The sequence below is a fragment of the Jatropha curcas genome, chromosome 5 (genome assembly GCF_041381405.1).
Source record: "Jatropha curcas cultivar XTBG-Jc1 chromosome 5, XTBG_Jcur_1.0, whole genome shotgun sequence".
In the NCBI taxonomy this organism is placed as follows: Eukaryota; Viridiplantae; Streptophyta; class Magnoliopsida; order Malpighiales; family Euphorbiaceae; genus Jatropha; species Jatropha curcas.
In genome coordinates, this window is record NC_143155.1 from 18,988,919 (window position 1) to 19,002,219 (window position 13,301).

General features: G+C 34.2%; 3 protein-coding genes across 4 annotated transcripts; all 3 read left to right on the forward strand.

Annotated features, from left to right (window-relative positions):
• Positions 1–1,474: 1,474 nt before the first annotated feature.
• On the forward strand, positions 1,475–3,101 carry LOC105639163 (mitogen-activated protein kinase kinase kinase 20). The gene has a single exon (XM_012223136.4). The coding sequence runs from the start codon at positions 1,506–1,508 to the stop codon at positions 2,421–2,423; it is 918 nt and encodes a 305-aa protein (XP_012078526.1). The 5' UTR covers positions 1,475–1,505; the 3' UTR covers positions 2,424–3,101.
• Positions 3,102–3,502: 401 nt separating this feature from the next.
• Positions 3,503–9,017, forward strand: LOC105639119 (FACT complex subunit SSRP1). Of its 2 annotated transcripts, XM_012223067.4 has the most exons (18): positions 3,503–3,636; positions 3,738–3,781; positions 4,488–4,552; positions 4,713–4,898; positions 5,367–5,472; positions 5,657–5,793; positions 6,033–6,116; positions 6,257–6,351; positions 6,514–6,622; positions 6,800–6,886; positions 6,964–7,056; positions 7,197–7,394; positions 7,526–7,671; positions 7,752–7,896; positions 8,063–8,161; positions 8,274–8,453; positions 8,551–8,629; positions 8,709–9,017. In XM_012223067.4, exons 3-18 carry the CDS (start codon positions 4,499–4,501, stop codon positions 8,834–8,836), a joined length of 1,926 nt encoding a protein of 641 aa, XP_012078457.1. In that variant the 5' UTR covers positions 3,503–3,636; positions 3,738–3,781; positions 4,488–4,498; the 3' UTR covers positions 8,837–9,017. The 2 variants fall into 2 exon arrangements, with proteins under 2 accessions (XP_012078457.1, XP_089578252.1); XM_089722126.1 differs by lacking the exons at positions 3,503–3,636; positions 3,738–3,781 and adding an exon at positions 3,811–4,122.
• A 1,162-nt stretch (positions 9,018–10,179) lies between these two features.
• On the forward strand, positions 10,180–12,591 carry LOC105639120 (Pentatricopeptide repeat (PPR) superfamily protein). Its single transcript, XM_012223068.4, has one exon. It carries the CDS (start codon positions 10,381–10,383, stop codon positions 12,211–12,213), a length of 1,833 nt encoding a protein of 610 aa, XP_012078458.1. The 5' UTR covers positions 10,180–10,380; the 3' UTR covers positions 12,214–12,591.
• The last annotated feature ends 710 nt before the right edge of the window (positions 12,592–13,301 follow it).

Genomic DNA, 13,301 nt, shown 5'->3' on the forward strand with positions numbered 1-13,301 from the left:
CCTCATTTTTAATGCACATGGCAGTCCACGTGTCATCTGGATGTGTCGCATAAGCAGCAATTAGAAAATGAAAAAGTGCAGCTCACCCATCTTACAGTTATTTTGACTATACATGTGGACTGGTTTCAATTATTGGGAGTTTAAATACTAAATTGTAAATTTTTTCCATTTATGCAATAGAATAGAAATTTTCAAATAATTCATACACTAAAATGCAATTAACCCTTTTTCTTTCTAGCAGCGGAACCAGAATTATCATTCTTTTTTAACGACACAGAGTTAAGTCAGTTTCCACTTAGGGAAATTATACTCTTGCATTAACCATCAGCGTTGGATTCTTATAATTAAACCTTTTCTTTAATCTATATGGACTAAAATTACCCATTTTTAGATTGCGCATAGTAAAAGTAGAACAAAGAATAAATAAATTTTGCATGTATCTATAGAAACTATTGTTTCTGAATATAAATATATAAATCCATATATAAATGTATCTACCATTAAACCAAGGGTAATAATGTTCAATTTTTACCACCAAAATTTCTTATTTTACCATCATTCTTATGTGTGTATATAAATATATGAATTTAAAATCTTTAAAAATTTGGTTAATCAAGATGAGTTGATCTCTAATTGTTTTGATTTCTCCACCAAATTCATGACAACACTGTTAATTGCTAAGAGCAAGGAAGTTTTTGTATTAATTAATTATTGATTTCTCTGAATTGATTATTTTCTAGGTTTCTCTAATTTTTAAAACGCCGCGAGATTTATCAAAGCAATTTATAATTAATTATTATTTGTTAATAAATATTTTTTTCTTAATCAAAACACTAGTATTATTCTAATGATATGCTAATTACACAAGATGACTTTACTCTTACATTTGAGGTAAGTAATCATTAATATGTTAAATTATTTTTTTAATTTTTAATTAATTTGAATCCTATTGTTGACCTGTTAATTTATTTAATCCGTTAACTGATTAAGTAAGCACAATTACAATTTAATTTTTAATTAATTAAGAGAGCAAACAATACTAGATATGGATTCCCAGTTGGAATTGGAATGAAGAGTCTGGATGGATGTGTTAACAGAGTGTCAAGATTAATGCGTGTTGATATATTTTTGTATAATTTTTTTTTTTTTTTATTTCAATGTTATTGTGGTTTGAAATAATTAATAATATTATAAGTATAACAAAAAAATTATGTATGAAAAGATTGGATGAAAACTAGTATCATTAAATGCGTGTGTGTATCCCGCAAATTAATGATATTAACGATGTAAGGATCTTAATGATGATTAAGATTCTCTCCGAATACTAATCCAGTTACTGGGTTGAGGAAAATAACGGTAAAAACAGAAGCTGTCACACTCATACTTGAGAAACTTGATTCTCAAGTATCCGACTAAACTAGTTTTATCAATATCAACTCAGTTTCTTTATTATATTCACTACTAATCTAATACTTCAAATCCCACAACCTATCGCAATTTCTCTAATGGCGGTGATAAAGAAGCCAGTCAAGAAGATGGCAAAGAAGCAGAGTATCACTACTGGCCTTACTTTAGAAAGCTCGCATGGAGTTTCTTGGGTCAGACTGTTCTTACTTGGAAAAGGCGGATTCGGTTCTGTTTTTTACGCAGAAAGAAAAGAACCCTTGAAGCAAGATTCTGATCTTCCCTTTCAAATGGCGGTGAAATCAGCAAAAATGGATCGCTCATCTTCACTTCAGTACGAGAAACAAGTTTTTTCTGATCTCGGTACAAGCCCTTACGTGGTTCGTTGCTATGGGGATGAAGTAACTGAGATAAGCAACGGTGAGAAGATATACAACTTGCTTTTGGAGTTCTGTTCTGGTCTTAGTTTAAGCGAGCATATTAGATTATCTGGCGGTGGATTGCCTGAGATTGTAGTTCAGAATTACACGCGGGACATTCTTCGTGGTTTGAATTACATTCATAGTCACGGTTATGTTCATTGTGATATCAAGCCAGGTAATATCTTACTTGTGCCTGGTAGTGGCGAAATGGGTGGGAACTATATGGCGAAAATTGCTGATTTTGGGTTGGCGATGGCAGTGCAAGGAAAGGAAACAGAGTGTTCCGGTTTGAGAGGAACAAGCATGTATATGTCGCCGGAATTGGTCAAGGATAGAAAACTGGACTATTCTGCAGATATATGGGCACTTGGTTGTGTTGTGTTGGAGATGCTAACAGCAAAACCAGTCTGGGATTATTCTGATACAGCTCATATGCTTTTTGTGATTGGTTATACTGATCGAGTGCCTGCGATACCTGACCATGTCTCAGAGGAAGCGACGGATTTCTTGAGTTGGTGCTTCGACAGAAGAGTTGGTCAGAGATTGTCTGCTGATAGGTTATTAGAACACCCCTTTGTTTCCATGGATGATTGGTGAAGAAAGGAACTATACTAAACACTATTTTTGGTTTCTCATTTTTGTCATATTTGGTGATTTGCTTCACTTCTTATACAGTGAAAGCTTCCAATTTTGTATCTTTTTAATACAATGTGGGTGAGTTTATGAGATTCAGTCTGTTCTTCCTCAGGCTTAGTAGCAGTTGGCTTTTATGTAGAGCAATTAAACGACAAGAGACATAAACAGTCTTCAAGGCTGATGACTTGTCGTATCATGTCACCAGAGAAGGATAGCATTTTTGTTTTGAATGAGCTAGAAAGAGAACACATAGTTTGAGGCCAATTTGTCACAGTGGATCATCAGAGGGAAGAAATTTATGTTTGATCAGTGTGTTTCATGTGTAGCAAACAGATACTGAAAGTTAATAGCATTGCAATCTCTATGTAGAACTGCCAAAAGTATATAATAGTAATATTTTCTGTATACTTAGAAGTTGATTTCAAAATTAAAGTTTAGAAAATGAGAATCACATTTACAGTCATTTACTTCTGCCATACTTTTATATATCTAATGTATTCTGTAAGATAATTAGATTCTTCTTTCTTCCTTTGTTTCATATCCCTTGTTATTCTAAACTCATCTCAAGTATTACAGCAATGGAATTTGAATTTGGGCGTACCATATCTGTCAGGACCAAGTGTTCATAAGGAGAGCTTATACCCTGCTTCAGAATCCACCCCTCCAACTGAATACTAATCTTTGCATGAGATGAATATATCGTATAGCATAAAAGTCAATTAAAAGAAAATTATTTCAACAATTTGGGAGGAAAATCTCTGGGAGTGTTTCAAGCATTGGCTGCCATGGAAGATTTTGCTTTTAAAACAATGTTCTAAGAACACTCTGCAACCAATGCGCTGCTTTGGAGAAAACAGAGGAAATCACGCTCATAGTTAACTTGCTAAGAAGGAAAGACAATTAGCCTCTTTTCAAAAGCAAAAAGGACTGATTGGTAGATGAGAAAGAGAGGGAAAATAGAGGGAAAGTGTTATTTATTCAATTTCTAACAGTTATTATTTAGTTGACCACTACTTATCAACCTATTATTGGTTGGTTAATTTTTTTTTTGAATAAAATTAATTAAAATTAATCTATATAAAAAAAAAAAAGGACTCAGTGACAGACGGCACGAGTGCAAATTGAAAATCATCGGAGATTGCAGGGTTAGCGTTTTCCGATTCTTCCGTCTGAGGTATAATCTTCCTGTTCCAATCAATCATATTCGTTACAGAACAGAAATCTACCATTTCTGTATGGATTATTTGTTGACTGATGTTTATTTTATGAACGAAGATCCGTCGACTTTTGAAATTTCCTGTGGTCTCACTCTTTTCAAGGTCAGTTTTCTGTTTCCTGCTAGTTGTTTGGTTGCTAAGAAATGGTAGAAAGCAAGGGAATAATGAAGGAAGGATTTCCACTGAATTTCTTGCTTTCTTTTCGTCTCTTGGGAAGTACTTTTCCATTTTGTCTCAAAAATTCAATGCCGCAATTATTAATACGTTGCCTTAACCATACTCTGTGTTTAAACTAAGCTAATCTCACCTGAATTTGGCATCGAACTATGGCATTTATCTCTTTCTTTCTTCTTTTTCTCTCTCTTCCACCATCTCATCTCATCTTCTCTTTTCTCCGTGGCTCGAAAGCCAGTGAGCATCTCCGCCGAGCTCTGTCGCACAATGTAGTCTCTGACCATCTCCATCCTAGCCGCTTGTTGTTCTGTTTCATTAAAATTCTTTGTTTTTTTTTATTTTTGTTTACAATTATGTTTGGTGAATTTTGAAATTTTTGCTTGTTTAATTGTTTCTCTCTCAAACTCATTCGTTGCGGATTATACAATATAAATTTATTGATTGCGTACATTTTTGTGTTGCTTTATGGGTTTTATAGTATTTTCAGTTGCTTAATAAACTAAATACATATTTTATGAAATTGAAATAGTTATGTTGTTCTTCCTATTTCAGTTCTGGTTTAGAATCAAATTTTTGTGGAATTGATTGATTGAAGTTAAATTTGGTTTATCTGAAAGTTCTTTCTTTTTAATAGATAGAGCAGAAATGACCGACAGTCAACTCTTCAACAATATCTCTCTCGGCGGCCGCGGAGGCACCGTAAGCTCTCTTTTCTTTTATCAGCTTTACAAAGTTTAGTTTTCCATTTGATTTATTTTTCTGCTTTTAGTAACTCTTAAATTTTGGTAATTATGATAGTCAAAAAGTGGAAAAGTAGAATCTCATAGATGTGGTTTATTTGGTCTAATTTGAAATGCAGAATCCTGGGCAGCTTAAGATACATTCTGGAGGAATCCTTTGGAAGAAACAAGGAGGTGGTAAAGCAGTGGAAGTAGATAAAGCTGATGTTGTAGGAATAACATGGATGAAAGTACCAAGGACAAATCAACTTGGAGTCAGAATCAAAGATGGATTGTATTACAAATTCTTTGGATTCCGGGATCAGGTCTCCTCCTTACCCCCATCCCAGCCCACCCAAACCCCCTCTCGGCACCCCCCCCCCCCTTCCAGTTGTTATTATTAAGTTGGAAAGTTTCACATCTCAAAGTCTCCATATTACTTGATGTGGCTTCCATTACTATGGAAATGCATGCAATTGTTTACCAATATTTTTTTATTTACTGGATTAATATACTGCTTCGCAGCTTGCTTTGACAAACTGATGGTAATTTATTTCAAGTTCTCATTACATTTAATTTTCTGCATGCATTTATAATTTTAGATTCTCTAAAAGATCACCTTCAAACTTTATATTCTAATGGTTGTCTTTACTGTCTTATGATCCCGGTTCTCACCTGTTGCAGTTTTCAGTTATCATTTTAATGGAACTATTTTTGGCTTTCCCTTGACAAACATTGTATAGGATATTCATAATTTCCCAATTGTCATTTATTTTCTCATCCTGGCTTTATAGGACCTTGCAAGCTTGACCAATTATTTCCAGAGCACTTGTGGAATAACACCAGAAGAGAAGCAACTTTCAGTCAGTGGCCGTAATTGGGGAGAGGTTGATCTAAATGGTTGGTAACTATATTCTTCATTAGATTCTCAGGAACAACTAGTTGGATTTGTCTTGCCATTTTAATTTCATACAACCTTTGCTCTTTATGATGGTTGGTTAGCTTCTTATATTGGTGCTGCTACTACTTTCATAGCATGTGTGCTGCTTATATATTGTCTTGACGACTTGCATGCTTTTTCCAGGAAATATGCTCACTTTTTCAGTTGGTTCAAAGCAAGCATTTGAAGTATCATTAGCAGATGTCTCACAAACACAGCTGCAAGGGAAAAATGATGTCATCTTGGAGTTCCATGTGGATGATACAACTGGAGCTAATGAGGTTTATTTTTATTATTTACACTGTTCATTCTTCTGGAACAGTCTTAGTTGTCTTGCAACATTTCATATGCATGGTTTTACCTGTGGTGGCCCTTCCCCAAATCATCACTTGACTTGCTATGAGATTGTAACGTATATGACTAGTGGGAAATAATTTATCAATTCTAGTTTTTTTTTTTTTTTTTTTTCATTTAAAAGTGAGATTATTATTTCTTAAAGTGTAGCGATTTATGCTTACAGAAAGACTCATTGATGGAGATAAGTTTCCATATACCTAGTAACAATGCCCAGTTTGTTGGTGATGAAAATCATCCTCCTGCACAGGTAGTTGCTGATTCTTATTATTCTTGTTGTATGTGCTTCTTCATTTAATAACAAAGTAATTTTGAATGGAGGTATCAGGTTCAAGCATATGTATAGTCTCCAACTGTCCAATGATTTATTATCTATTAACTTCGTACAAGGTTTTCCGGGACAAAATTATGTCAATGGCAGATGTTGGTGCTGGAGGTGAAGAGGCTGTTGTTACATTTGATGGTGTTGCAATCCTGACACCAAGGTAAAAACCATGGAATCAGCATGTACACATGTTCACATACTTTCATGGCTAAATTGAAGACAACCAGGGGACATCATGTCTCTGAATGTTGTTGCATTTCACATGTTGGCTTTCTGATGTTACTTTCTGTATTTGCACATCACATGAAAAATATTTTTTTAGGGGTCGTTACAATGTCGAACTTCATTTGTCATTCTTGCGGCTTCAAGGACAGGCCAACGATTTCAAAATTCAGTACAGCAGCGTTGTTCGCCTCTTTTTACTTCCTAAGGTTTTCCCCCATCTTTATTGGCACTGGCTGTGTCTGTGAAACTGCCAATGAGCTTATTTTCTGTCTTCATAATCATGCTGTATTTTCTTGATTGCCTTTGAGTTGAGAGTCATTGCAGCTTGTTCTTTGACAAACTTTTCTTGAAAAATATTATGGACTTTTTTTTCCCTTCTACAGTCTAACCAGCCACATACCTTTGTTATTGTCACTCTTGATCCACCAATCCGCAAGGGCCAAACTTTGTATCCACACATTGTGTTACAGGTATCATTCAGTTGGATTTGGTTTTCTTATAATTATTGCTTTCTTGCACTTATTGTTTATTCTATTTTTTGGTATAGTTTGATACCGACAATGTGATCCAGAGCTCTTTGTCAATAAATGAAGACCTTTTGAGCACAAAGTACAAGGACAAATTAGAACCATCTTATAAGGTACTAGTTATGCCTTTATGTTGTCTTTTCTGCTCTAGACAGGTTCAAATACATTTGTATTTAAAGTCCAGAGAGAGAATGTCTTGCAAATTCTTCACAAGATTGAATTGCCTTAACATGCTTGGTTGCTCATCAAACAGGGTCTCATTCATGATATGTTTACAGCAATACTGCGTGGCTTGTCTGGTGCTAAAGTAACTAAACCAGGAAAATTCCGTAGCTGTCAAGATGGTTATGCTGTGAAGTCGTCATTGAAAGCTGAAGATGGCCTCTTATATCCACTTGAGAAAAGCTTCTTCTTCTTACCCAAGCCTCCAACCCTTATTCTTCATGAAGAGGTATAATGTTTTTTTATTTTAGCTGGTGGAGTAATACATAGTATTTGTTTATTCAATTTGGACCTGTTCCTAGTATTTGTTTATTCAATTTGGACCTGTTCCTAATAGTTTCCCTTTGGTGCATATGCAAGATTGATTATGTTGAATTTGAGAGGCATGCTGCTGGTGGCTCAAATATGCATTACTTTGATCTCCTTATCAGACTCAAAACTGAACAAGAACATCTGTTTCGGAACATCCAGAGAAATGAGTACCATAATCTTTTTGACTTCATTAGGTATGTGGCCTTCTCGTTTCTGTGCATAGCTTGGCTGTGATTTCATATTCTGTAGCTTTATGCTTCATTTGTCCATACAGTGGGAAGGGTATGAAAATTATGAACCTGGGTGATGTGCAAACCACAAATGGAGTGGCTGCTGTTCTCCGGAACAATGATGATGATGCTGTTGACCCGCATCTTGAGCGTATTAAGAATGAAGCCGGAGATGAAAGTGACGAAGAGGTGAAATTTTTAGTTAATGTTGAAATTTGTGATATATCTTCCGTAAGCTTGGAGACACTGTAACGTAACTGGTGGAATTCATTTCATTTATGTAACATGTGGATGTGTATGCATGTGTTAGGCACACACAGAAATATACACACTCAAATGAATCTAATATTTGCAGGATGAAGATTTTGTTGCTGACAAAGACGACGAAGGCTCACCTACTGATGATTCTGGGGAGGACGATTCTGATGCTAGTGAAAGCGATGGTGAGAAAAAGGTAAGACATTATATGTCAATTTCTTTCTGCAGACATAAGATTGACATTACTGAAACTAATTTTTAGATGTTTATCTGTTGTATGTCTTATATCAAATGTATTGTGATTTCAGAAGCCTATGAAAAAGGAATCTACTAAGGAGCCTTCATCTTCTAAGCCAGCATCTAAGAAGAGATCCAAAGATGCAAATGAGGATGCATCTAAGAAGAAAAAACCGAAAAAAAGAAAGGATCCAAATGCACCAAAGAAGGCAATGTCTGGTTTCATGTTCTTCTCGCAAATGGAAAGGGAGGTGAGCTTAATACTCTTCCATTGCAATCAAATCAAAGATATCTAGTTGGATTATACTTCGCTCGAAGAAGCTGCTAATTTTGACATGTCTATGACAGAATGTTAAGAAAAGTCATCCCGGCATTGCTTTTGGTGGGGTTGGCAAAGTTCTTGGAGATAGGTGGAAACAATTGTCAGGTTTGTGATTTTAGTTGTCTTGTTACTTATTTTAGATGGTCATTGTCTGTATTGAGGTTTTTCTGTAATTAATTTGCAGCGGAGGAGAAAGAACCATACGAAGCTAAGGCTCGAGCAGATAGAAAGCGTTATGAAGAGGAAGTTAGCGGCTATAAGAACCAGCAGCCAGTGAATGTGGACTCGGTGAATAAATCTGATAATGAATAGATAGTAATGTTACTGATTTCTCAATTTTGAGACTCAGAGGAGAGGAATCCTTTTCTGTTTAAAACCGTTATCTCGTTTTAGATTTTCACGAGGGAAATCATTCGCGCGTTGCGGCGAATGTATTGTTCTATTGATTTTTTAAAATTTTGTTTTATAATCATTCAATTATTAGTTCGATTTATTTATTTTTTTACATTTAGATAATTTAAGTTATTTACAAACATATTAGAAGTATTTAAATACCACGTAATTAATTAAGAGCATAAATTTGAATTATGTTTAACAAATTAAATTCACCATTCAGTATTTTATTTCGATTTAGTACAAAAGGTAAATGACAAGAAAAATTCCCTCTCAAAAAAAAAAAATGATAAAAAAAATATGCTTTGGGAATTATTATTAATTTGTTCAATTTATATTATATTTTAAATTTTGAATATTAAATTAGAGTTGTGCTAAATGCACAACTAGGGCCTAATGCAACTTTCGCTTGTCTATACGTTCAATGCGGTGGAACTTTTACATGCCTCTATATGTTCAATGCGGCAGATTTTGCTTGCCATCTGCACAGAAATATTTTAAATATTTTAACTCGCATTTTAGATATTTTAACCCGTTTGCCTGTAATATACACAAAAGCATTTTAGATATATTTTAATCTGCTATAGTTGTGTCAAATTCAAGTTGCACTAATCATATTTTTCGATTGAATTAAACATTACATTATTATGGAGAATAAGAATTTATTTTTTTGTTTCTTAAAAATTATTTCACTATTATTTTTTTATAATAACTTTTTGTATAATTTACTCCTTAAGCTTGCACTAAAAGAACAAAATGTTTAATTTTTCATAAAATCATAACTGATAAAACTCATTTAGAAAGTTCAAAATTAGGAAAGAAAAATTATTTAAATACATAACAATAATTATAAAAAAGTACAGTATCTTGTTTTTGATTTAGAAAATAATTAAATAAAATATTTGATTTAAAAAAATATTTATTATTTTTTGTTTAATTATTTCTTAATTATATTTTAAATCAATATTAATTTTTTAATTATATTTTGTTCTAAATTAAATATTTATTTCTTTTTGAGTAAAAAATTAAAATTTTTTTATTCTTTTGATGCGAGTTACAAATTGTAAAAAAATTAATTTGTAGATATATTAAATATTATTTTAACTTCCAGAGCAAATTGAGATTTATTCTTATTCCTAAATTAAAAGATTATAATTTTATGAGCATTCTAAGAACTTAAAGTTCACATTTATATAAAAGATCTATTAATTCAAACATTTAATTAATAAAAAAAAGAGAAAATTCACAATTAAAAAAAAAAAAAAAAAAAAAAAAAAGAGAGAGAGAGAAAGAGAGAAACGGCAAAATTCATACGCTATGCACTTGTAAGTCGTAGACATTTTACCCTGAAAAGCTTCCTCGCTTGTATGTTAGACTTCGCCGTCAAACCAACGCCGCTGGACCAGCCATTCTACCCGCTGCCTAAAGAAACGAAGGGAACAATAAACAATAGAGCTTAATGCATGCTAATCTCTCACTATCTCCACCAACTCCAATTCTGCGCCAAACGCCGAACCCCGTTAATTGCCAAGAAACTCCATGCTCAAGTCATCAAAATAGGCATATACGAAACCAAACCCATACCGAATACTATTCTCGATGTTTATGGAAAATGTGGCCTTCTTCAATATGCAGATTACATGTTCGACGAAATGCCCAACAGAGACCAAGTCTCTTGGGCCTCCATTCTCACTGCATACAACCAAGCCAACCTCCCTAATAGAACTCTGTCCATTTTCCCTAACATGTTTATATGTGATATGTTGCAACCCGACCATTTTGTGTATGCGACTCTTGTTAAGGCATGTGCCAGCTTAGGCGCTATAAGGCAAGGGAAGCAAGTGCATGCGCAATTTGTTTTATCGCCATTTTATGATGATGATGTTGTTAAGTCGTCTTTAGTTGATATGTATGCAAAATGTGGATTACCCAATATTGCTCGTGATATTTTTGATTCTATTTTGGCGAAAAGTCCAGTTTCTTGGACTGCAATGATATCTGGGTATGCCACGAGTGGATTAAAGGAAAAGGCTATGGAACTGTTTTCCATGGCGCCAGTGAGGAATTTATATTCCTGGACTGCTCTAATATCTGGGTTAGTGCAGAGTGGAAATGGGATTGATGGTTCTTACTTATTTCTTGAAATGAGAAGAGAAGGAATTGATATAGTGGACCCTTTAGTTCTTTCAAGCGTTATAGGTGCTTGTGCTAATTTGGCTGTACTGGAGTTTGGAAAGCAGATTCATGGCCTTGTCATAGCACTTGGCTATGAGTCATGCTTGTTTATAAGTAATGCTCTTGTTGATATGTATGCAAAATGTAGCGATTTTTTAGCAGCCAAATACATTTTTGCTCAAATGATCCGTAAAGATGTTGTTTCTTGGACTTCTATGATAGTCGGGGCAGCTCAGCATGGAAGAGCCAGTGAAGCTTTAGATTTATATGAAAAAATGGTTTTAGCTGGAGTAAGACCAAATGAGGTGACCTTTGTTGGATTGATTTATTCTTGCAGCCATGCTGGGTTAGTTGACAAAGGCCGAGAACTTTTTAACACCATGATTGATGATTATGGAATTAAACCTTCATTGAGACATTTCACTTGCTTATTAGACCTTCTTAGCCGATCTGGGCACCTTGATGAGGCTGAAAATCTCATTACTGCAATGCCATTTAAGCCTGATGAACCTACATGGGCAGCTTTACTAAGTGCTTGCAAGCACCATCGAAATACCCAAATGGGGCTTAGAATTGCCAATAAGCTGTTGAGCTTGAATCCAGAAGATCCTTCAACCTATATACTGTTATCTAATGTTTATGCTGGTGCAGGAATGTGGGAAAAAATGTCGACAGTGAGGAAGTTGATGGCAGCCAAGGAAGTCAAAAAGAAACCGGGTTATAGCACCATTGCCTTGGGGAAGGAAATTCAAGTATTTCTTGCTGGGGAGTCATGTCACATTATGAAGGATGAAATATTTGGTTTGCTTAAGGAGTTGGAAGGGGAGATGAGAAGAAGAGGTTATGTTCCTGATACTAGTTCTGTTTTACATGACATGGAAGAGCAAGAGAAAGTGAGGCAGCTTTTTTGGCATAGTGAGAGATTGGCTGTGGCATATGGCCTGCTCAAGTCTGTTCCTGGATCGATCATTCGTATAGTGAAAAATCTTCGCATTTGTGGAGATTGCCATACTGTTCTCAAATTCATTTGCAGTATTGTACAAAGAGAAATCATTGTGCGAGATGCCACCAGGTATCATCATTTCAAGGATGGAAGGTGTTCGTGCAACGATTTTTGGTGATTATTTGATGCAAATCTTGCCCTTGCCTCTCTATTTTTAGTTATTCAAGACTCTAAAAATGGAAAAGACTACTGCCTTCATTAGGCTGTTATAGTAGGTCTCCTTGGCTGTGCATGTCACTCTTTCAATGCATTTATAGAAAGTAAAATAGAATTTCTTGCTGCTGTTTCTGTTGTAACAAGAACATGTACAACAGGATATTTCTGGGCAGAATTATAAAGATCTTGAATTGCATCCCATCCTTATGCCGCGATTATAAGATAAACAAGAAAAGAAAAGAATGTATCGCAACTATATATTGGCCGCGATCTTGCACATGTACATCAAATTTTTTCTTTTTGTTTGAAATATCCAATAAAGTTGTCAGATTGCATTATATATTAGAATTTTCACAAGATATGTGTAGATGGTTGAAGTTGAAAGAAAAAGAAAAGCTCGATGAATCTTTGTCCAATAATCTTTTAGACGCATGTCATTTGATTGCAGGCTTGAGTGACTGTTTATACCATTTTCTCAATCTATTCTCATAGTCATACCAAATTTGAAACGAGGACCATGATGCAGCAATCAGAGACTATTTTTATAATCTTCGTTAACACAACGTTTTGAATTAATTTTCAGAGAAGCTATTAAAACAGTTTTGCGGAACACCTCAAGTGACAGTTTTATATTGGGTTTATAACAATAATAGTACCTCTTTTAAAACTATTTATCGAGAATAAAGACTTGATCACACCCCGGTGTATGGGAAATCAATTGAAAAAAGATTTTTTTAAATTGTTTAAAAATTATTTATTAAAACAATGCGAAATGAAAAACAATTTAACCAAATAATCTCAGACTTAAAAAATATTCAAAAAAAAAAAAAATTAGCAAAGAAGATTTCACCCTCTATTTTGGTAAAATTCTGATTATTGTATATTTTGGTAATATCATGTGTTTTATTTATTTATTTGAGCATTAAGGAATGGATTGAAATCTGGATCTATTGTCGACTTATACGTGCCCTTTATTATGCTTTGTTGTGCTATTTTATGTTTTAATTGAGATTATAGTTTTCATCTATTATTTGATTTTATGTTTCCCCG

Excerpts from the sequence above, each read along its gene's own strand:
- LOC105639163 (XM_012223136.4), top strand. The coding sequence starts at position 1,506 with ATGGCGGTGATAAAGAAGCCAGTCAAGAAGATGGCAAAGAAGCAGAGT.
- LOC105639119 (XM_012223067.4), top strand. The coding sequence starts at position 4,499 with ATGACCGACAGTCAACTCTTCAACAATATCTCTCTCGGCGGCCGCGGA. Across the intron at positions 5,794-6,032 it reads ATACAACTGGAGCTAATGAG|AAAGACTCATTGATGGAGAT; the intron begins GTTTATTTTTAT and ends TTATGCTTACAG. Across the intron at positions 7,057-7,196 it reads AATTAGAACCATCTTATAAG|GGTCTCATTCATGATATGTT; the intron begins GTACTAGTTATG and ends CTCATCAAACAG.
- LOC105639120 (XM_012223068.4), top strand. The coding sequence starts at position 10,381 with ATGCTAATCTCTCACTATCTCCACCAACTCCAATTCTGCGCCAAACGC.